Here is a 23854-nt window from a genome sequence, read left to right as displayed (position 1 = left end):
GTCTTAGACGTCATTAGGTTATAGTCCATGAACTCACAGGACCCACAAATGTTGATGATGAGACCACAATCGTGGCTGATGTTTAAACAATCAGTGAAAAGTGTCTGTCGAGGATTTTAGATTATTTAACTGGTGGTGGAGATATGGCTAATGCCGATTTTGACGCGGAGCTCTTTGAGAAGAAGCTCCACACTCTCAAAGACTCGCAGGAGTCAATACAGAGTTTGTCTTCATGGTGTTTGGAGAGACGGGAGCATCATAAGAAAATTGTTGCAACTTGGTTGCAAGTATTGAAAAAAGGTAAGGACGTGCCACTGATTGGTCGTTAAGCTTCATCATTATCACTGTCCCAGTATCTGCCAGTTTTAGTCGTTTTGAATGCATATCATCAGTGAGAATATTCTCCAAAAATTTCAAACAATTTTTTTAGTCTAATTTAAAATCATCTTTCATCCACTCCATCTGAAAGTGAAAATAATTATCATTGGGGAAATGGCAGCATTGTCAATTAAATGGTAAAGCGTCTTGTAGCGACCGCCAAAGTGGCACTCATTGGTACAATATCATTATCATAGGCTCAATATGCCGATTTCTGTCACTGGTGTGTGGGTCCAACCTAACCTATCACAATTATTCCCAGTACATTTTGGCTTATAATGAGCAAATAATTGTTATTGAATTCAATGATTTAATTTATCTTGTTTTCCTTTTGTGTTTAATCAAAGTTTGCACTATTGTTTCCATGATATTGAGAGATAACGCACAATCACGAGCGATTCTCCCTTTCTTTGGTTTTTGATTCTGTCCAACTGTTGATAAAATACCCCTTACCTGAATTTCTCCATTCTCAGTGAAAGTTGAACACAGACTGACGCTCTTCTACCTCGCCAACGATGTTATTCAATACTCTAAACGAAAAAATTATGAGTTTGTCGAGTCCTGGGGCACAACCCTCCAACGAGCAACGACAATGGTTCGTGACGAAAAAGTTAAGCACCGAATTCTTCGAATATTCAAAATATGGGAGCAGCGTCAAGTTTACGATGAGGAGTTCCTCACGGACCTTTCAGGCCTCATTTCAGCGGCTCCAAAGAAGAAACTCGATCCTCAACCGATCAACATTCCGGAGGAATTTCAGGCTAGTCTCCTGATTTCGACCATGCGATCCTGTTCGACCCTAGAAACATCTACTGATGCACGCCTGAAAGATCTTCGCGATAGTAATATCGACATTGACAATGCTGAAGAGCTGTGCGCTTCCTTGAAAGACCGGCGGAGAGTCGAGGACGCCGAGAAGGAGGTGGAAACAGCAGTGAAGAATATCGAAAATTACGTGCGGGCACTGGAGGCTGAAATTCGTGAACGAACACAAGTGTTGGAGTTGCTGGAACAAGCTGATCAGTTCTACGAGACTCAGCGTGGTGAAGTGAAGATCGTAACAAATGCTTATCGGAATTTTGGCAGTAGAGTGAAAAATCTGAAGAAAAAATTGGACGAACTCCTGCCAACATTGACATCTCCAATTCCATCGCCGGATGTTAATGCACCGTCACCGAGTCCGGATAGTGATATTGAGCTCCCTGGCGATGATGCCAACATGAACTCAGTGCAGGAGGTCGTACCACCGTCAATGTATGGGTCTTTTAGTCAGGACTATGAACCCCTACCAGTACCAGCACCCGATATCTCACAGGGAAATAGCTCCAGTGACTTCACCAGTAATTTTTCGTCCTTCATTGGAGGGAATATGGATTTTGACATGAGAAGTATCTTCAACGATAAGTCTCCTGGAGCTAGTCAGATTTATAACGAGGCAATGCCCATCGAAGTGATTAATATGAGACCGTCCAAGGGGGTCACTGCGGAGAAATTTCCTACAGGAAATTTCTTGAAGGCTTCTGAGGCAAATAGTGCTACCAGCTCTGGGGGAATTCCTGGACTTGGGCTGGATGTTCCCGAGCCGCGAACTGAGTCCCCTCAGAGGCCTGATTATGCACATTTAGAAAGGCAGATTGGAACGACGACACCTAGGATGGTTGGAGCACAGGTGGATAGAATCGGAGGGAATCATCAGATTAGGCATAGTACCCCTTTGGCACATGGAACTGTCTATCCCAGGGAGCAAGGGGGATTCGAAGGAACAGCGGGAGGTGTTAATCCTCTGCCTCCTCCACCACTTCCTCCACCTATATTTCTCGAGGAGGATGGGTGTTATAATAAATTACCGCCTAAATTTCCAACCTGGACGCCTGCTAATGAGGGACCGAAGGAGGGCGCTAAGTGGGACACGGGTGAGTCGTTCGAGTCGTGTGATTAAATCATGACTTTCTTTAAACGATTTATTATATTGGAGTGTTAGTCTTGAATTAATTCTTTAGATTTTACTGACGACAGTTGAATATTTCATAGTTTTCATGTCTTTAATGACAGTCGATGGTGTAGATAATTTTTAATAATAAATTTGATCTCTTATTTACCTATCAGTTTGACAATTCAAAAAAAAAACAACATGAAATCTGTAGATAAATTATTTCTTCTGCTTTCAGGAAAAAATACATGGTCCAATGACAACGATGAAACCGACCGCTGGGAATCCCCGAGTGAGCCAAACTGGGCTAACGGCATGAGAGGCAAACCCAATCTCTCAGAAACACCGGAATCTCCCCCGATGTACGAAAAATCGAGCTTCAGAGATCCTGTTCAGTACAACGATTCTCAGACAGAAGAGCCCATTCTTAGTAGCGCTGCTGACGTCGACCACAGGGTCATACCAATTCCATTGCCCCCCGATGCTCATGTCCAGCATCGTTTGATGAAAGGTGCTGATGTCGATCATCGAAATCTCATTAGTCTAACTGGCAGTCCAGCTAATAATTCAGCTAGTTCCAATGAACCACAAATACAAAGCAACAATAATTTGTGGAGTAATACTGATCAAGATTACAGGTGAGTAATATAAAAGCAATAGAGAATAATTTTTTGGAAATTATTGCATGAAAGGTACTATGGCAACTAACCTGGCACAGATTTCCAAAATTTTAATTGAAATTAATGATCTTTTTTTCCCCAAAAGATTCAAAAACTCGACCGCTAAAAGATGGATTTATTTCAATCAATATCCATTATCTTTCAGGCGGCAAAATCAACCCGGTGATATAGTAGAATCGGTGGACATGGAAATGTCGGACGAGGAGACAGATTCTAAGCAAAAAAATCGAATTCTAGTGGACGTTCGCACGCAAGATCGTGACATGAGGCCAGGCCCACTGCACCACGTAGACATGGATATGCGAGTGATTCCTTTACCCTCCCCGATTTCTCGTAATCCTCCACCAGATCTTCGTGCCCAAAACCACCAGGTGCATCAAGGCCCATCCCTTCCACCACTCCCGTCCTACCGTCAAAATCATCCAGATTTTTCCCCAAATCACCTGAATTTTCGAGGTAATCCCAATCTTCCTCCGAATTTCCTTCCTCCTCAGCCAGACTTTCCCCCGGATTTCCACTCCAATCGACCGGATATATACGATTTTCAGGAGAATCAACAACCAGATTTTCACGATGATCGCCGATTCCCTCCAGATCACCTCCAGCATCACCCCCAGCATCACAGAGACTCCCCGATGTTCTTACGCGGCCGAGGACGTCCATTTCCTCGAGGTCGCCGTGATAGGTTCTCCGAAGGCCCACCACACCGTCGCCACAGGCCTCACGATCAACTGGAGCCTCACCAGGATGTTCTTCCACATGGAAGGCCATCACTCCTTCAACCTCCTGAGACTGTAGTCATTCTGGATGACAATGGAATACCAATAATACCAGATATGGTGAATCAAGATGATTGTCGTGCAGCTGAGGATGTTGGAATTAATGAAAAAAATGAACGTCTTGGTGCTGAGTTAAGCCCTCCAAAGAGTTCAGAACTTCTCGACAATGATTCAGGAAATAATACAGAGCCCGAACCTCCGGGCCGTTGTGAGGAGATCATGAGTGAAGAGACATTACAGGATGATTTATTAACTCGTGCTGACGAGCCTCCCAGAAATCTCTCAGAACACTTGGAGGCTCTGATGAACTCAGGGAAGACTGCTGGTATCAATGATCTCAAGAGGCAAGCGACAAATGGATCACTCGATCAGCTGGAGGACAATCGGATGTCACCGACTAGAAAGAGGGCTTTCATGGCTAATACTGGACCCCCAGAGCTGCATCCCGTCGTCGTTTATGACTACGAGAGTCAGCATGGGAGCCCTAATTTCCGGGGAAGGCTGCCTACCCCTGTCCCCCCAGCATCATCGAGCCCTTTTCCTCCTTGGAGAGGCAGTGGACATCCGCAGAGGGGTCGAGGGGGTTTTAGAGGGGCGCCACGAGTGCCCTGGATGGATCGGGGACCTAGGGGCCCGCCAAATAATTTTTCACCAAGAGGTGGCAAACGGGGGAGTCCTTTCAGAGGAAATAATAATGGGAATGCTGGATTCCGAGGAAGGGGAAGAGCTGGTAATTGGTAGATGTGTTTCAATGAAGTGGTGGCTAATAATGAATTCAGAACTTGTATGGTGAAACGTCATGGAAGAAAACAACGTTCCACGTATTGTTGATTATTGCATCATCTCAATAATTAATATGCTCTTTAAAAAAATCCATAGCTCAACATGTTTTCTAAAACATTTTTTTTTTGGTTGATAAAGAAAGCAAAAAAATATTTTATTTTTTTTTCAAATTCAAATTTTATATATATTTAGATATTTTTCAAAAAGGCGAAGCTAGACAGCGAAAGACGATGACAAATTACGTTCAATTAAAAAAAACAACAGGAGGTAATTAATGATTGAAGTTTTTTTTTATAAATGTTAGTAGGTTATAATGATCTCTTGACATTTACAACTAGAATCCCTAATTTCTGAGAGACAATGTATAATTGAAAAAAAATTGAGATGATTCACGCTTTTCCACTGAAGTCCTAAGTTTTATCATCATAAAATACTTACAATAATAAAAAAAAATTAGCAATGAATGGCAAGAGATATGATTTTTTGTTACAAATTTTTCGCAACGATCGAAATGATTTTTTCATGCTTTTTATTAAAGTCCATTATTATCGAGTTAAAGGCATAATAAGGATTATTTGTTATTCGAGCCAAATCGATATCTGTCGCCTGTGTAGAGTAATAATTATTAAGACCACTTCGCTGAAAGTTTCATGCAAAATTATGGATGACTGGTGTGTGTGTGTGTGTGTGTAAGAGAGAAAGAGAGAGAGAGAGAGCAGTGCTCTTCATCGTAGATTAAGGCTTGTAAATAATTATAATTACATGAATGATTCGAGTTACAGGAATTTTGTCACTTTACAGTTTAAACTAATTGTAAGATATTTCCACAATTCTTCAGTTTCATGCGTACAAAATTATCTAAGGGCTAATTGTCCTCTGGTGATAAATTTTTTAAAAACATTTCTGTGAGTATTTTCGAAAAGTCACTTTTATTGAAAATATATTGAAATTAAGGAAATATTTGAGGAATGCAGTGAAATATTCTCGCCAACTTCGAACAAGTTCGTTTTACATTTTCTCTCAAAACTAGTAATTTCAAAGATCATAACCGACTTACACCCATTTTATTCTTTGACTCCAGAAATGTTTGAAAATTGATTGAGAATCTCGCATTTGTTAAGTATATTCAGTTCACCATCGCATTCTGGAAATCTTAAATATTCACAGAAATATCAGAACAAAGGAACAGGATTATTGAAAATTAAACAAAAACACAGTAAAACTATCAATTTGACCTACATATGTGATTGTATATAATGCGAGGTGTCCAACACAATAAGGAAGATACAGAGGAAATTTTATTAGGAATCATTACTTCATTAAAATTCATCCCTTTGTTCCCTGTAGGCGAGGCTGATATTTCATACGGGGGAAACCTGTAATATATGACCTTGAAAAAAAAGCGTAATAGGCAACATCACTCGGAAATATTATTCTGAATGACACGATTATTTTTTGTCCGTTACAAGAAACGTTAATCAGGAGAGAAAGGGGGGAAGGGTGCAAAATGAGAAATAAATGAAGAAAAGCAACTGAGCTGGAAATTTCATTTTTCCTCCTTCAGGAATGAGTTGTACACCATGAACATTGTTAACATGCAAATGGCAAAATTACTTTCAACTTTTTTTGTTGAGTTCTGTTCGCTTCATTTCCATTCGCATTTGCATTTCCTTATCGTTTTTTAAACTTATTAAAGTTATTTTTTTCATTCTTTAGTTCGCAGAATGATTTGTGGAAAGAGGCATGTCCAATTGAAAAAAAGATTGTGTTAATAAAATGTAAAAATATCTCCTCTCCCACTGCGTGCACTTCCCCTTATTTCGATGAAGAAATATGAATAAAATATTTTTTTTCTTTGAGTGACGAGGAGGGTAGGTTTGTTAAAAAGCGATAATGCACCAATTCGATTTATAAAAATTATTTTGTTCAAAAGACATTTCAGGAAGGTGATGGAAAGTGTTTAAAAGTATAAAGCCTCTTGTTATCGAAAAGTTTATGATGTTCAATGGAAAGTTTCAACAAGCGATATTGGTCGTATAGTTCGTTGCACACATGATCTTTCAACTTTCCACACTTTCTATATTTTTCATTGAGAAAAAAAGCATAGATGCATCATTTCTGTATTTAAAAATTTTCAATAGAAAAAAAACAGCTAATTCAAGGTAACATTATTCGAAATACCTCAGTGAAAGTTGTGTCAACCCAAATTATTCAAATTATTATCGTTTTTTGATCCTGAAAATCAACCAAACCCCTCCCTCTCTCTGTTGTTCTAGTAAAATCCAAAACATTCTGAATTACAGTAATCTCATGGCAATGCTCTCCCCCCGGGAGTCTGTCAATAAAGACGTGCTTCCCCCCTTTTGCCCTCGTTGAAGTGTTTACTAGTGCGTAATTGATATATATTAGTATCGAGTCCCAAGGATGCGATTTTAACTGGCTGTGATAACGTAAAATTTTTAATGAAGGAAAAAAATACAACTTGGGAGTTTTATCGACATTTCGCCCATATTTTCCTCTCAGTAGGAAATGCATCTCCGTAAAATTTCCCTAGAAAGGGCAATTAAAAATCAAGGCTTAGAAGGAAACTTTTTAATTCGTCACTCTAATGACTAAGAAAAGTAAAATTGAGTTGGGTGTTTTTTTTAGTTGTTGGCGGAATTCACGAGGATCGGCCGGAATATCCCGGTGCGACGAGGGGGGGGGGCTTGTGCAGCTTGTGCGGCTGTCAAATCAAGATAACATCGTCGGCATTATCGAATCCTCAACTAACGAGGCTTCTGTACAACGGTGAATACAAAGTCATAAATTAACTCAGTCAATTTGGCTGTTAACAATAGCTTCATATTAATTTCGTGTGTTGTTCTAGTCAAAATACCAACCCTTGCCTGCCCCTCGTGAATGCCCGAAAGGTATCCCCCAACGTTTTAGTTAGAGTTGAATAAGAAATTCTTCTAACGTATCAATTCGTTTCGATAAGAAGTAGTTGCAGCGAAAGATATCAGGCAATTCAAAAGTTATTTTACATTTATTAGTATGTTCACTAGGTTCCACAAGACGTTTGTCGTAGCAGATAAATAGCATGTGATTTTCAATCTAATGTGTTTCACGGGATTATTACGGTCCTTTTTTTCAGCAAACTTTTTATTTGTAAAAAAATTTTTCAATATTTGTACATCATTTTTAAAAATTTCCATTGAGTTAATTAGAATTAAGATTTCCTAATCAACTCAATAAATTTTTAGAAATGAAAATTTATTTGAATAGCAAATTGTGAGCTTCGAAAAACGAGCTCCCAAAAATTCATGAAAAAACATTATTTATCGAGAATTTTGTAAAACATAAGAAATCTGTTTTGAAAAAACTTTCTCGTAAAACCACTTCTTACCGAGACAAATGACAAAATAATAAGTTACGATGCCCTGAGTCGCCTCGCGCACGCGCGTCTCATATCTTTTTTCGCATTTTTTCATCTTCAGGACATCGTTTGAAGTCCGATGAAAGTGTGACGATTAGTGCACAAATTAGACTAATCTTAATAGAGAATGTGGAATGCACTGCATACTATGTATGCCAGATCATGAAAATGTTTTTTGTACATTTGATTAATAAAATTGTATCTTGAGGATGATCGTTATTAATTGATTTTTTAACATGCTTCGTTTGCGCTCCTAAAACCCGAAGTGTTACGAAGGGTAGACATCCGTCTCTTATTTTTCCTCTTATCCAGGGTGACGAGAGAAATAATAGGGGTTGCGTGAACGTCATTCGATTTTTTACACCGCTCTCCCTTCATCATCAACCCCGTTGGGAAAATCACATAAGAGGAGAGCGTATAATGTTGAAAGTGTGCAGTGTTGCCTGGTTACCCTGGACACAGGTCACTACGCGCATGATTCGCTTTATTGTAACTTCCGTAATTAACTTGATGAATTTTGATAAGTAATTCATGAGAGAGACGCCTAGTGAGGAAGGGAGTAAAAGGTCCAAGTGCTTTATTAATCTGTTAAGACTTGATAATCAATAGATAACCATTATATAATACGTTACTAGTTAATTAACACAGAGGAAAAACTCTATAAAAAATTATTAGAAATAAAAAGGAAAAAATATCGTAGGCGTTTAATGGCGACGCAGTATCCTTACTTATATTATACACTACATATACTTATTATCCTTATTGAGTGATTATTCTGATCATTCATACGAAAAAATTGATTCGAACGGAGCGAGAAACACTATTTTTTAGTGTCAAAAATTAATGCATTTATTAATTTTGCCAGTCCCAATCGAGGCCTGGTGTAATTGAATTAAATTCTAATGGATTTATAATGTAGGTCCAATGGTTATTATGAAAATCGTCCATAGCATAATAAGGGGAAAACATAAGATTTGAAGAAAAAGACCATCAAAACTATTATTCCTTGAAAAAGACATTCCGATTCAGCCAACGAAGAGAATCAACTAACAATATTCTAAGGACCAATCTAAATTCAGTAAAGAGTTTCATGTCAATGAAATACCTCATATTTCTTAATATAATATAACATAGTGTGCAAAGTCCACATTAAGAAAATAAACTATTAAAATTCTACAAAGATATTTTCAAATGCTCCAATACTCAACAACCTCGATCTCTCTAAACTCAACTGCTAGATTCAGCTCTCACCCCTGAAAAGTGAGCACTACCCCTAACCGACCGGTTTTCCGTTAACAACTCAAAGTCTCATAGAATAGGCATGAATCACGCTGCGCCTACAAGGAATATCATTCCTGTAAAAACATGAGGGAAAAAGCAAGTCCACGTGAAATTTTTCTACGTCGGTACTCGATTGTGCTGTAGCTGGATTGGCCTCTGGTGGGTCGATAGAGCCCTCCTCCCGCGCTCTTCTCTAGTTTCCCCTCTTCTACATTATATCCCACCTTCTTCTCTCCAATCCGGCTCTAGTGGGCATGCTACGACGAGGAGTAAACCGTCTGTCAGTGGCCTTTCCGGGTACTGCTGGTGAAGTGATAGTCGAAAAAAATATTATTATTTTGTTTATCTTTCATTGAAAACTTAATTGAAGCATTTAGTCGTTATATCGATCATTAATAAGCTCACTTGTGTAAATACTTAATCATTCGATCGAGGAATTAATGGCTGACTAATTGGAAAATTTTTTGGATTTACTAAAGGAAGACTGGAAACATTGAAGAATGTGAGTTTTTATTAATTATCATGTTATTATTTTTAGGGTTGGTATGTTATTCGTTAGGGGCGTCACAGAGTAAACCTGATCCCCCTATTCCAATCTATGTTATGCAGACGTGCGTTTTAGGGTGGATAACGTGTTTTAAGGGGAGAAGTCCTTCATGAGATCAGACAATTTTCCTCAATTCTCTCATAAGTATTGCGAAAAACTGGCGAGATAAAAAAATATATTATGACTATATTCTTAGTATCGGGGCACGTAATATTACCTCAATGCAAACTGCAAGTGCAAGTGGAATAAGTGCATATTCATTGACGGTGAAATGACTAGTAAATTATTTTCTTTATTTTTCATGAAAAAAAAACTAATTAATTAAATAACTTATCTTATTCATTATTATTGAGCTTTCTTGTATTGATAATTGCTGATTGTTTTGAGAATTTAATGAAAGGGTAATTGAACCAAAAATAATAATATTCAATCATGAGACCCAGTAATTATGATTTTTTTTTAGGCTGATATATTATTTACTAGGGAATCGAAGACATCCACAGCTGGAGAATCACTGTTATGTCTGTTTTTAAGGGGAGAATCCGTTTGTGAGATCAGCCGATTTTTTTTACTTTTCTCATAATTTATTAAAAAAGTGTCAAGATAAAGATAAATGTCACCAATCTATTCTTAATGTAGGGGCCGGTGATGTTGTCTCAAGTAAAGCGCAATAAGTGTATGTATATTCACTGAGAAATGACTGGGTGAATACATAAGTTCTAAATAAAGGGTGTTTCCATTCTCGGCGATTGTGGGCGATGCTTGTTGCATTATTAAACAAGTTCACCTATTTGTCATAGGAATAAGGAAAGAATTCACTACGAAATAAGTTTCCCTGGTCGTGAATGTTTTTCCGTTGATAAAAAAAACCACAAAGTTAATAATTTTTTAGACAACTTTAGCTTACCTTGGAGTTTAGTTATTTTGAAGAGACGAGAGATGGATTACCTCACAAATAAAAACTCAAATTCTCAAGTACGTATGCCTTTAATGGAATAATTATGTCGGATTTTTATTTTTTCATTACGTCGATCTATTCTCAAATAGACATATTTTCCAGTATACGTCCTTTTAATATCCAATATTTAAATTAAAAATATCGAAAAATACTGAGTTTTTTTTTCAATTGAAGAATTACACTAAGTAAAATGGTTTCTGATTTTTTTAAAATTAGTAAATTTTTTTTATATGTATTTTTATCACTAGGTTAAAAAAAATTATGGAAATTTCGTTCCATCTATCGCCAACATCATAGAAAAATTTAGTCTCAATATAATGCCATTCCATTAAAATAATTAAATTTTTTCTAGGCATTATTTCGACTAATCATTGGAAATGTCTTAATAAAATATACAAAAAATTATTTCCGTGTACTCGTTACATTCGCTGGTAATATTCAAATTGCTCGGATCTGTAATTTAATTTGGTTAATAATTAATCGCAATTTCTGCACATCGCGTGACACAGAGCTGTTCATAGCGCATATTTCTGGCACCGGACGGCTAATACAAATGTCTGGATAACTTGAAAGTGTCACTGCGAGGAGAGCGTCGTACATGTACTGCTGGAGCAATTAATTTGACCATTTCTTTAATGTCAGAGAAGAATTAATATTTTCATTGGCCTAAAAACAAATTTACCATTTTAATACAACATAGAAAAATAAAAATACAAAAAGTGAAGCATATTTCAATGGATTTACAACGTAATAAAATTTCCCCAAGAATCATCCTGTTTCAATGCCAAGCGAATATTTCTAGGCATAAAAATTACTTTTTCGTACTGAACGCTAAAAATAATGTTTTTCCTTAGTGTGGAGTTGATAGTGTAGAAGGCTCATTAACAGGATGGGCTCAGGTAAATTGTGGGTTAACATACGGGTTCAAGGTTTGCGGAGAGGTCAGGGGCCAAAAATATGCGGGTCACCCTTATTCCCGATAGTGCGCCACCTTGGCCGTATCCTTCTCGGATTTTGGATAACCGTGTCAGGTGTCAGTTATTGATTTCAACATTTCTGCTTGGTCTGATTGTTGGAGATTGTTTCGTTCCATTTGGATAAAAGCTCCTTTAGAGGGCTTTCAGGGAGAGGGAGGGTGTTTATCATTACGAGCGAAGAAGTAGACCGAGTGTCGTTGTAACTGTGAGATATGCTGTCGCGTTGGCATGATTGGAGTGAGTGCATTACTTGATAAATATGAAACAGCGGTTGGGTATTGTTCATAATGTGGTTGAGTGTGAGCTTGCGATATATGTATATATTGCGTTCTATAGTGATATTGATTACACCGGGTATAATGGAGTAGTTGATACAAAATATGACATTGGGGCTGTTTTGTTTGCTGATGAATAGAGACATATATTTTGTATTTATTGAATTTTTGGGTCGGTGAGCGACAACAGAAATTGTCATTGTGGTGTTTTTAATGGATTTTCAGAGGTTGAAAGTAATTTTTCCAACATTTATCCTCAATGTCATGGATCATTAAAAAATTTTCAAATCACCAGATTCATAAAATTTGCCAAACATTCATGAATTATTGATTTTTGAAGGACAATAAGACTTTTCATGGAGGAAATTCCCTTTGCTGGATAGATGTTTCCGTCACTATTCCCCTTCCTTTAGCGATTAGAGAGGTATTTTTCCGTCAAACCCAACTTCTCCAGTAAAATAATTTTCGATCCATATTTTTACATTAGTTCAGTGAACCAATTACTCAACTAAATATTGATATGAAAAAATAGTTTTCTCTCTTCCCACAAAATGCACTAATAACTTTGAATATTAGTCACAAGATAATCAGCGCACGAACAATTCTCAACTGTCCAGTAACACGAAAACCGTTTCGATCAATATCAATTTTATGACAGGACTAATGATTCATTTTTCATTTTTTCGTTTTAGGGTTTTTGTATTTCATCATTTATATGGTTTTTATATCACATGCTTCAGCGTGCTGTGGGGCCTTTATTATTTTCTATTTCACCACAAGCCAAAGAGTTTCCATTAATCTTCGATTCTTCAGATAATTGAATTTCCATTGCCATCGATTCATTGATAATTAAATTTTCCTCTCGGTTTCAGAATGAAATTGGAAGTTACGCACTCTTCTCTTCAATCATCACATACATCCCGACAATTGGATTAAGACACAGTCGATGATTTACAGGATTATAGGTGAAGACTTGTTGAAATCATGCAACTCGTACGCAATAATCTTTTGCACTTCAAGAAACGCTTGAAGACAAGAGGTAATTCACCTACGAGGCACAATGAGCAAGAGTGTGGAATTATTGTCTGGCACCGAGGACGGTGAAGTAAATGGTAAGAAATGTTTATGCAAAAATATTATCATTTTATGGAAAATATAATTTTTTCACTTTATGGTCGACTAATCAGATACGACAAAATATCATGAATAATTCTTTGGGAAAAATGCAGAAAAGAGAAGGAGAGAAAAATCTATGAAAAATATGTTAAGAGACATTTCTCATAAAATAATAAATTATATTTTACATGTTTAAAATGTTTTGAGTATAATATGACATGTAATAAACAGATGAAATTTTCAATTGCCGTTTCTTCAGACATATACAGAAAATTTTGTGATTTTGAAAAAAAAACATCAACAATGAGCTCTATGTTTGATAGATAAATTACACTATACAATAAAAATTTAATGCGAAAAGTACTGACTAGAACTTCCTAAGAATATTGTTAAGAGAATTGTAGAATATTCTTATTTCCAACTCCATCACCAATTTAGTTCCAATTCAATCAATTTCCCGGCTTACTGCATCAATTAAAATTGTCTCGATAGCTCCGGTTATGCGCAATAACGTAATAAAGATCCTATTCATTCAGTTCAAACGTCTTCACCTTGACGTTGATCTAAAAATATCTGAATGAATGGCTCAATTGAAAGAAAAATTAAATAAATAATGTTAGCCTTGAATGTCAATAAGAACTGTTAAAATTTTCAGATCAATCGACGAAAGCAGATAAATCTCACCTGAATCTCAACGGCAAGAGACAATTGTCCAGGAGTGCGACGGAGCTCAGAGCAAACGATGAAGATCCAACGAATCGTCCAGCATCCAGCACAGAACACCGTCGCTCCCATCACCAGCCACATCCTCATCACCGACCGGTTGTCTCGGTCGCTCAAAGAACTCACACATTTTTCGCTACACTGAAGAGCCGATGGGTGAGGGGACGCAGTAAAGAGAGGAAGAAAGCTAAAGACTCAAATCTCCAGGATTCGCCTCATCGCAGCGGGGGTATCGAATCTGATTATGCTGCGGATTACTCCTCCGAGCACAGCAGAAGTTCCTCAGCAACGCACAGCCCTGCTAGAGCACTCAATCATCCAGGTATGCATCCAGCTTTCACCAGGATCCGATAAAATGACCAAGCAAATTTATACTAAAACAAATTTTCACTCATACTTATTTTATTTAATTTTCAAGATGAAATATTTGTTTATCATACTTCTCTTAGCCTTGAGTTTATTAGTAGTAGCAAAGTTCCATTTCTCAGAAAAAAAAAACGTTTCTTCTAACGTTTCTATAGCTCAGTAGGACAGTGATGAGACGAGTTTAACTAGTTGTTTAAATTCGTCTACTATTCATTTGCAATTTATAGATTGTAAAAAAATGGTAAAAATAGCAAAAATAGCAATTGATTTAATGTAATGACTGTACCATTAAGATTAAAAAACAAAGTATACTATCAACTGGAGACTACTGACTCTACCTAACTATCGAAAAATTACCCGAAATTTCACTAGTAATTTTCTAACAATATGTAAATTTAAAATATTTTCTCTTGTGTACCCTCTATACCCGTGAAATGTTCACTAAATCCCCTTTGAAACATTCAGGATCTCCTTTAGCACGAAACAGCAAAGAAAAATCTGTGGAAGACAGTCCTGGTAGATGCAGTGACGTCTCATCGAAAAGTAGCCATCCCCGATCCAGAGAAGCAGACGTTGACGATGACGCTGGTCCCTCCACTGCCCCCGAACCCGGGATAATCCTGCAGGATGAGAGTTCACGACGACGTGAACTCGCACTGAGACAGCATGCCTTCTTCCAGCTACGTCTGCACATTCGTAGAGGCGCAAATCTCGTTGCTATGGATCGATGCGGTAACCTTTTCACCCAATGAAATATACAACAATCAGCGACTATAATCGTCAATTGACCTATATATCATCTCTATGTATATAATTTTTAAGGAGCAAGCGATCCGTACGTGAAGATCAAGTGCTCCGGTCGTTTGTTGCACAAATCTAGGACTGTACATCGTGAACTCAATCCTATCTGGGATGAGAGTGTTACGCTGCCCATTGAGGATCCATTTCAACCGCTTAATATCAAGGTAAAGAGACTATTAGAATTTTTTTCAAATTAAATTGAATACATGGTTATAATTTTTAGGAAAAGGAAGACATAAAGTGCACCCCTTCAAGATTTCTCTTTATACGTTTTTTATCATACATATAATTTGAAAAACATGGAATAGCATAGTATTTAGGAGAAAATTCTTGTATTTTAACTTTCATAATTTTGTCATTCTTTCCATGCAATAATTGAACTGAAAGATGAAGTATTTTTATTGATTTTTGCAAAATTCTCACATGTCTATTAAATTGAACTTTAAAAGACCACTGACAAATGAAAGCTCTCTTACATTTGTAATTTCTTAGTCGTTTAACTAAGAGTCTCATTCTTCTCAAGGTCTTTGACTATGATTGGGGCCTTCAAGATGACTTCATGGGCGCAGCACCATTGGAGCTAACTCAACTGGAACTAGGACAGCCCCAAGATATAACTCTTGAATTGAAAGATCCAGCGAGACCGCGTCAGCATTTAGGGGAGATATTCCTAACGGTGACACTATGGCCCCGCAACCAACAAGAGAAAGAACAGGTCTGAATGTCTTCATTTACTTTCTTTTCACTTTTTTTTTTCCAATAAGCAATATACTCTGTCTAAAGTACTCGTGACAATCGAAGACATTCCCCGTTTACTTCGTCGTGCCAGGGGCAATAGTTATCAGCAACTTTTATCCTGCTCATTTGTGATTGTGGTGGTGGCACGTAGTGTCAACGGGCAAATGTCGAGAGTTTCAAACTTTATAAATACATTCGAATGGTGTCAATTAAAGCTGGGTACCAGCTCATATGTAATAGATACATCCCCAATAGTTCAGCTCATAGTCTGATAGTGAGAATTGGATAAAAAGCAGTAGCTTCTAGCATTGGCTCAGTGGCTCTAGGTGGTCCATGGATAAGTTTTTTCTTTTTCATTAGTAAGAAATCAAATCCGTCGAAAAAATCAAATCTTATAGAGAATTCATCACAGTAATGAGATTGGAAGAAGAAAACAAAAGAAGGAGAATGAAAATGTAAAAAAGCAAAATAATCTCAATAAATTGAGGAATTTCCAATGCTCATCAGACAATTCCATCGAATCTAAGTCCGTTCATATTGTACATATTCCGAAATACCTTGCCAACGAGATGACAAAATTGTATATCTTCACGTGTTCCATGTTTACTTTCCACTTGCGTGTAAACCACCACTCATCACGCTTATCATTACGTAAATCGAAATGAATGAAGCCAGCGTTACACCTCATCATGACAAATCGAGCATACGGGAAAATCTGGTGCTTGACTCGCGGTATTTCAGTTCTACGCAAGTGTTAACGCTTGAGTCACCTCATCTGGATGTTTCTACTGGTCTACCAAAACTACTGCTGCGCGCCTAACCCAAGCGGTTCCCCTTCCACTGATTGATGTAAAGCGTCTTTAGTTAAGAATTTACGTCTCTCGCTATCGTTTTACACCGACTTGGCGGTATCAAGGCAGAGCGGCGTTCAACCTTGCGAGATGTAATAAAACAGTTGGTCGGGTGGAAAGGGAACCGTAGTGATATCGAGTGAGAGTGAACAAAACGACCACCACAACGAAAGCTAAATTTCTGATTTTGATGGGAAACACCGGAAGTGCGGTGACAATAACCAAGTGTTGGGGGGAGGGGATTATCAAACGGATTTCTCTGTCAATTTATCACGCAGTTTTATTACTTGATATTCAAGGTTCATCGAGTCTATTTTCGTTGTGAAAAGGAAAAAGTCAAGTTTAACCGTGTAGTTCCATAGAAACATTGATAAAATAATTATTCGGAGAGTCTGGCGATTTTAAAAAATTAAATATTCCTGCAAGATTTCAATTTTGCAATAAAAGTAGAACGAGCCAGAATATACAACCATTTACCGAAAGAATTTTCTTCTCGTGTAATCATAACTATGAACATTTGTTGTTCAACAATTTTTGCCATGTAAACTCTATGAAATGGAAGCAAATAAAATTTGAATATCCTCAACAAAATCATCTACCACTTGAGCAATCGCACTGGGTATTTTCAAACAAAAAGACAACACTGAACAATTACTGTCTCTAATAACTCAGTTATGAATCGTTGGGAAGAGCTTAGTGTTGACAGCAATGACGGAGAGGTAAACAGTAACATAATGGAGAAGGTTCTATCGGGTGGAGGTGTCGTGAGTGAATCAACATCCTCCTCATTGTTCTCTCGAGATGCACCTCACGTTAAATATGAAAAGGACGAGTTCGAGGGAAGAAAGGGGGATCCAAAGATAATTCTACTCAAGTCCGATCAGGAACCGAAATCAAAGCCATTGCAGCCAAAAGTTTCAGCGAAACGGGGCTACTTTATCTCACGTGGAAAGTACCGAAAGTACAAGACCGTGAGTTTATTAAAAAATTCTCTGGAAAGACGAGTTGAAGGCGTTGAAAAGATCTTAGGAGACAGAGTTGATAACTTTCTGGAAGAAACTGCGGAAAAATATCCTTGCTTTCAGAGATTTGAGAGCTGGATTGCGGATAGGAAGTGCAGGAGTTCTGACAGAAGAAGAAATGCTTGTCGACGTGGTGGTTCTCCTTCTGATAGAGATAATGGGCCTGTGGTAGAAAATTATGAGGGAACTGAAGGGGAGGAAGTGATGTTTCGTGATGAACAAGGTGGAGATAATCCTCTGGAGTTTCCAATTATGGAATCTCTGAACTCTACTAAAGAATGTGGCACAACATCACTTACCTTATCACCGGAGAATGTAGTTAAGGATCCCCAGAATTTGGTTGAGAGAGTGAAGGAAAAACTCGACGATATTATTAGGGTATTATTTATCGAAATATATAGCAAGCATCGATAAATTTCCTAAAATTAAATTAATAGGACCAATGCAAAATATAAAATATTTTTTAATGATTTTCCAAATGGTAAAAGCAAATGAAAAGAGGAATGATAATTCCATCATAAATAAGGTTTGTTCGTTAATAATTGGATATTTATTAAATTTTGCCTGCAGTATTTTCAACGTACAAATAGACTGGCGGATGTTAATCGGAGATTAAAGTCCCAGATATGGAGTTCAGTTGTGACTATTGTTCTAGTGGAGGCGAAGAATTTAATTCCTATGGATATAGATGGAGAATCGGATCCGTACGTCAAGTTCAGGTAAACAAAGATCGTGCTCAATTATTTGTTGAAAAAATATAGAAAAAAATCTTGGCATCAGTTAGAGTAATTAATAAATTATTATTTTGTAGGCTCGGAACGGAGAAATACAAGTCAAAAGTCGTAAATAAGACGATAAATCCAGTGTGGCTAGAGCAATTCGATTTACATCTGTACGAAGATCCTTATCTTGGTCAAGAGCTCGAAGTGACCGTTTGGGACCGTGACAAGGGCCACCAGGACGATCTTATGGGTCGGACGACGATTGATCTAGCCGGTTTGGAACGTGAAACCACCCACCGAATTTGGCACGATCTAGAAGATGGTGCGGGCAATATATTCTTGCTGCTGACAATTAGCGGGACAACTGCCAGCGAAACAATCAGTGATCTCGCTGCGCAAGAAGAAAATCCAAAGGAGAAAGAACGCCTCCTCCAGAAGTACTCCCTCTGGAATAGTCTCCAGCGGCCCCGGGATGTCGGTCATCTTACCGTAAAGGTCTACAGAGCACAAGGACTGGCAGCGGCAGATCTTGGGGGCAAGAGTGATCCATTCTGCGTTCTAGAGCTCGTCAACTCTCGTCTGCAAACGCAAACTGAGTACAAGACTCTCGCCCCCAACTGGCAGAAGATATTCACGTTCAACGTAAAGGACATAAATTCCGTACTAGAAATTACAGTTTATGATGAGGACAGAGACCACAAAGTCGAGTTCCTAGGGAAGATAGCAGTTCCCCTTTTGAGAATAAAAAATGGTGAAAAACGTTGGTATGCATTGAAAGACAAGAAGCTTCGTTGCCGGGCGAAGGGTAACTCTCCTCAGATTCTCCTAGAAATGACGGTAATTTGGAACTATCTTAGGGGATGCTTGAGAACACTGAACCCTAGGGAACACAAGTATATGGAGCCCGAGGTGAAGTTCAAAAGGCAGTTGTTCTTGCGAAATGTGATGAGATTAAAATCAGTTATTATTTTTTTCATTGATCTTGGAAAATATATTCAAAGTTGCTGGGAGTGGGAGAGCAAAACGAGGAGTGTTGTAGCGTTAGTTCTCTTCATTCTCGGTTGCTATTATTTTGAGCCCTGGATGATTCCTGCTGCGGCTCTTTTGATTATCCTTAAATACTGCCTTGTTTCTGTGCTAACTGCAGACGTTAAATCTTCGTCATATCATTCTGTGTCGAGTTATCAGGACGGTGAAGTCAACTCTGATGAATGTCCACTGACGCCTGGAGACGACGATGAGGATGAGGATGATAAGGATAAGGAGGAGAAAAAAAGCCTTAAGGAGAGATTACAGGCCATTCAGGAGGTTACGCAGACTGTACAAAATTCAATTGGATATATAGCGAGTTTGTGTGAGAAGGTCAAGAACTTGTTCAATTTCACCATTCCTTATTTGAGTTATCTCGCTATGGTCCTGGCTGTGCTTGGGGTTGTAGTCTTGTACTGTATACCCGTCAGGTATTTGATACTAATGTGGGGGGTTAACAAGTTCTTGAGGAAAATTTTAAGGCCACATTCCGTGCCGAATAACGAGGTGCTTGATCTTATCTCCCGAGTTCCTGATGATGAAGATCTCCTTAGTTACAGGTTAGTTTTTTTTTACGTATTTAAATCTAGAAAAAATTTGAAGGTAAAAATCAAAATATTCTCATATGGGGTTTATAATTTGAAAAAAGAAAACCAACATTGTTAAACTTTTAATTAATTCGTTAACTTTTAATATATAGAATATAGATGTTTTTTTTTTCAAATAACTTTTCCACCCCCAGGGAATTGAAGCCCATGCCTACGGCTGACTGCGAACGAGGCGGTACATCATCATCCCCAAGTACCAGCGCCGGTGGCAGACGTGAACAGAGAAAAAAGCACAAAGGGGCGTAGCGAAATGTCCCGCGGCAGGATGTCGCGGGGAGGCGTGCGTCGAGTATCCTTAAAACTGTGCTGATGCGGGGAAAGCTGCTCGCCCAGCAGCACTACCGCAAGGGCTCCACGGAACTCTTCCAGGATGAAACGCAAAAACAAAGTCTCGTAATGAATTAAGAACGATAAAAAATCAAGAATTGTTTCGTGGAATCTCTGAACTTTGAGACGATGAGAAATTTTTTTTCTAGTCTGTAGTACAGGGTAAGACGCCGAATAACCTGTGATGGAACGTCAGAAGCAATTTACCAATTTAGATTATGTAGATTCCCTAGCAATATAGCAAATTGTCATTTATTTGCATTGTTAACGAGTAGCTAAGGATGAATAACCACAATTGAATTTTGTGGAGAAGTTGTAAAATGATTTTATAACCCGTCTTTCGTAAGAGAATGTAATTTTTTTCCCACTTTTGTCAAAAAATTTCACGTAAACCTCTATAATCTTTACCATGAATTCGGAGCCATTTTCCTATATCGAGGATTCAAACATATGAGGCATGATTATCTAAAACAAAAAGTTATGTAGAAAAACAAAGCAAAAATATTCTCAACAGGCTCATGAATTTTCAAGTAATTTTGAAGCATCTCGTTTCACCACTTGACAAATAAAATACATAAATTAAAATACTCTTAGTAAATATTCTTCACGTTATTTAAACCATTTTACGGCTTCACTACTGAATATTGTGTAAATTAATGTAAACCACAAGTATTTTTTCTCTCGGTTTAGTCATCGATTTTTTTTTACGTATAGATTAGACGATAAGTATAGAAGAAAATTCTTTTTATCTCAGCGTAGTTATACCATAATGTAATGTTGAAATGAAAAAATTAAGATGACGTTTTCTTCGCAATTTATTGTATTACGGAATGAAAACGTCAGAAGCATATTGCGTCCATCGATGTTGTTAGGTTTAAAAAAGAGGAAAACATAAATTATTGAAAAATAATGGACAAGTAGAAAGCTGCATGGCGCAGGTGATGTGATTATTCAATTGGCTAATTCGAAAAATTATAGACGATGTGAATTTCAATAAACAAAATTAATAGATTTTATGTGAATATAACCCAGCACGAGGGACTGGCTGAAGCGAGGAAAATAATTATTGAATGAAAATTTTATATACAATTAATAAGGTTAACTGTAATTCTTCCTTACAACGTTTATTAATTCATTAATTATGGTTGATGTGAATGTTTTAAATTAACGAATTTTTACGTCATAATCGTTAAAACAATGCTTTTTATCGCCAACTGCTTCTTTCTTCAACGATTAACGAAAACGAATTAAGCACTTCATGCTGCAATTGCATCAAGTATCGAGCTCGATTCGATTTCTATTTGCATTTTTTTAATGAAAATAAAAAAATAATCATAATCATAAATAGTTACATGATGACAACACATACACATCTCACACGTACCTCTAGATGAAATTTTTTAGCAATTTGTTAGAATCGAAATTTCATGAGTTGGTAGTAAAACATGATAAATTTTGATGGGAATTATAGAAAAACTCTCAGGCTTCTTCATTTATCAATCTAGTCGTAGTATTTATTGATAATTTAATGAGCATGAGACAATTTCTTCTATTCAGGAGAATATTTTCTACAAACGAATAATCCATTTGTTATGTTTTACTACTGAAGTAATGAGGAATATTTGAAGTAAGAAAATGAGTCAAATCGGTAGTGAAAATACTTGCGCCATATTTTTTAAATTTTAGGAGAGGAAGAGGAGTAATTTTGTGCATGTTAATATATTTTTATTAATCCTTTTTTCGAGTGGTTCCTAGACAATTAATTAATATCTATAAAAATTTCTCTTCTTCGAAAGTGAGATATGACCTTTCTTTTATTTTTTCTCATTTTGAAAACTATTGGAGCAAAAAACTTTAACCCTGAGTTTTCTAATGAAGTTACTGTAATTACGCAAGAGATCGAACGTCACGGTTCTCCTTTCCATCGTTACTCTTGTGCAGTAAATTTTCAATTGTCAAGATTATTAAATAAGACAAGCATTTTCTTATCTTCTTATTCCATTATATCAAGTAAATACTAAATGAAATTAATCATGTCTTTTTTCTACGTATTTTTCTACTCTTCCAAATATTTTGTACCTTTCAACGATGAATACTAAGTCATGATAATCCAAGTATAGATTTGTTTTTAGATAAAAAAAAATTCAATGATATAAAAACAATCAATTGAGTTCTTCCCTACTATACATCAAGAAAACATCTACACAATGAAAAAAAACAACCATAATTCGCGCAAAAAATAAAAAATTTAATATAAAATGTAAAAATAAAAAAAAATTATTATATATTTTTTATCACCGTGTATGGACGTATATTCATTATAGAAATGATTTGCGCATAAAATGGGAACATACTGTGTTTATTAAAAGGAAAATTGTAATGAAGCACAGGAGGAGAAAGGAGTTTATCTATTAATAGAAAATCAAATCGCGATCGGTCGGTCCGATTTTTTTTCTCGCACTACGCTTTTATCTCTTTTTCAAAAATATATTACCAATTAAAAACTTTAAAAAATATAATGAACTGGGGGCTGCGTTCTGAACACCTTCACTATTGCAGATTTATACAAACGTGTTTCATAGAGTAAATTTGACACTGGATACAGTGGATTTTTCATACGAAAAATTGTCGCAAAGTATACTCCATTAAAAGAGTAATAACATCAAACTTATTGTGAGACCCGTCCGTGTCAATCGATGCCTATGGAGATGTACAAAACCGGTAAAAGCAGACGAATGTCACAATTTCAATTCGAACAATTACGAGCTGTGGTTTCAATAGAGTGAGCGATTCACCGAATTTAACTAATTAGATAGAAAATAAAAAAGAAAAATAAAGGGAAAGGAAAACCTATTGAAACGCTAACGATTGGTATGCTCTGGTCCGGATCAGTGAAAGCACCAAATGAATATTGAATCGTTACGAAATAGACTGACAAGGCGTTTTCGCAGTTCCGGAGGTTAATTCAAAGTTCATTATTCAGTTTATTATGAAGTTCAATGGAAATTGAAAATTTAAATTAATAATCGCGTTCAAGTTTGAGTACTTAAGACCCTAACAGAGTCATTGTTAAAATTTCGTGATAAAAATAAAGATTAATAAAATCATAATTTATTTTGGTGTTTTTTTTTAATCCCGGAATTCTATCTCAATTGTAAAGTGCTATATTTCCGTTTTGTTAAGAACGGAAATATTTAATTAATTTATTGACTTTTCATTGAATATATTCAATTAATTAATGTTATGCAGTTTTTCACCTATCGAGGGGTTTCATTTCATTATAAAATATCAATTTATTTTGAGCGTGAAAAATGCAAGAGGTAAATGCCCTGAATTTTACGAGCAATCGCTTGAAAATTGGAAAGTTGCGGAAATTGTGAATTCTACGAGGTGATTGATAACCCATTTGGATCCATCTGTCCCTGAAATATGATCATAAATGAATTTTTGACACGTGAAAATGAAACACCTCACTGTCTAATATGAAAAAAAAAATTCTCGCGTGACATTTTTCCGTAGAAAATCCATCCTTAATCAATTTGCTT

The 23854-nt window shown here is 36.8% G+C and overlaps 2 protein-coding genes and 1 long non-coding RNA gene across 10 annotated transcripts; 2 read left to right on the top strand and 1 right to left on the bottom strand.

Annotated features, from left to right (window-relative positions):
- The first annotated feature begins 131 nt into the window (after positions 1-131).
- On the top strand, positions 132-8178 carry LOC135162955 (uncharacterized). Its single transcript, XM_064121961.1, has 4 exons — positions 132-300; positions 852-2291; positions 2547-2946; positions 3134-8178. Exons 1-4 carry the CDS (start codon positions 144-146, stop codon positions 4506-4508), a joined length of 3372 nt encoding a protein of 1123 aa, XP_063978031.1. The 5' UTR covers positions 132-143; the 3' UTR covers positions 4509-8178.
- Positions 8179-9745: 1567 nt separating this feature from the next.
- LOC135168146 (uncharacterized) lies at positions 9746-16652 on the bottom strand. 7 transcript variants are annotated; one of them, XR_010299996.1, is made up of 4 exons: positions 15489-15628; positions 13807-15164; positions 13491-13695; positions 9746-11420 (listed from the first exon to the last, which is right to left on the bottom strand). It is a non-coding gene; the product is annotated as an uncharacterized LOC135168146 (long non-coding RNA). The 7 variants fall into 7 exon arrangements; XR_010299998.1 differs by lacking the exon at positions 9746-11420 and adding an exon at positions 16521-16652 and having other exon boundaries at positions 13062-13695; positions 15489-15694; XR_010299995.1 differs by lacking the exon at positions 9746-11420 and adding an exon at positions 16308-16514 and having other exon boundaries at positions 13062-13695; positions 15489-15694.
- Positions 12977-23419, top strand: Mctp (Multiple C2 domain and transmembrane region protein). Of its 2 annotated transcripts, XM_064132052.1 has the most exons (8): positions 12977-13118; positions 13778-14167; positions 14677-14943; positions 15034-15176; positions 15536-15727; positions 18194-18342; positions 18435-19934; positions 20117-23419. In XM_064132052.1, the coding sequence occupies exons 1-8, from the start codon at positions 13067-13069 to the stop codon at positions 20226-20228; spliced, it is 2805 nt and encodes a 934-aa protein (XP_063988122.1). In that variant the 5' UTR covers positions 12977-13066; the 3' UTR covers positions 20229-23419. The 2 variants fall into 2 exon arrangements, with proteins under 2 accessions (XP_063988122.1, XP_063988130.1); XM_064132060.1 differs by lacking the exons at positions 12977-13118; positions 13778-14167; positions 14677-14943; positions 15034-15176; positions 15536-15727 and adding an exon at positions 17276-18001.
- Positions 23420-23854: the final 435 nt, after the last annotated feature.

This window comes from Diachasmimorpha longicaudata, chromosome 1 (assembly GCF_034640455.1).
Source record: "Diachasmimorpha longicaudata isolate KC_UGA_2023 chromosome 1, iyDiaLong2, whole genome shotgun sequence".
Lineage (NCBI taxonomy): Eukaryota > Metazoa > Arthropoda > Insecta > Hymenoptera > Braconidae > Diachasmimorpha > Diachasmimorpha longicaudata.
This window is presented reverse-complemented; position numbering and strand designations above follow the sequence as displayed.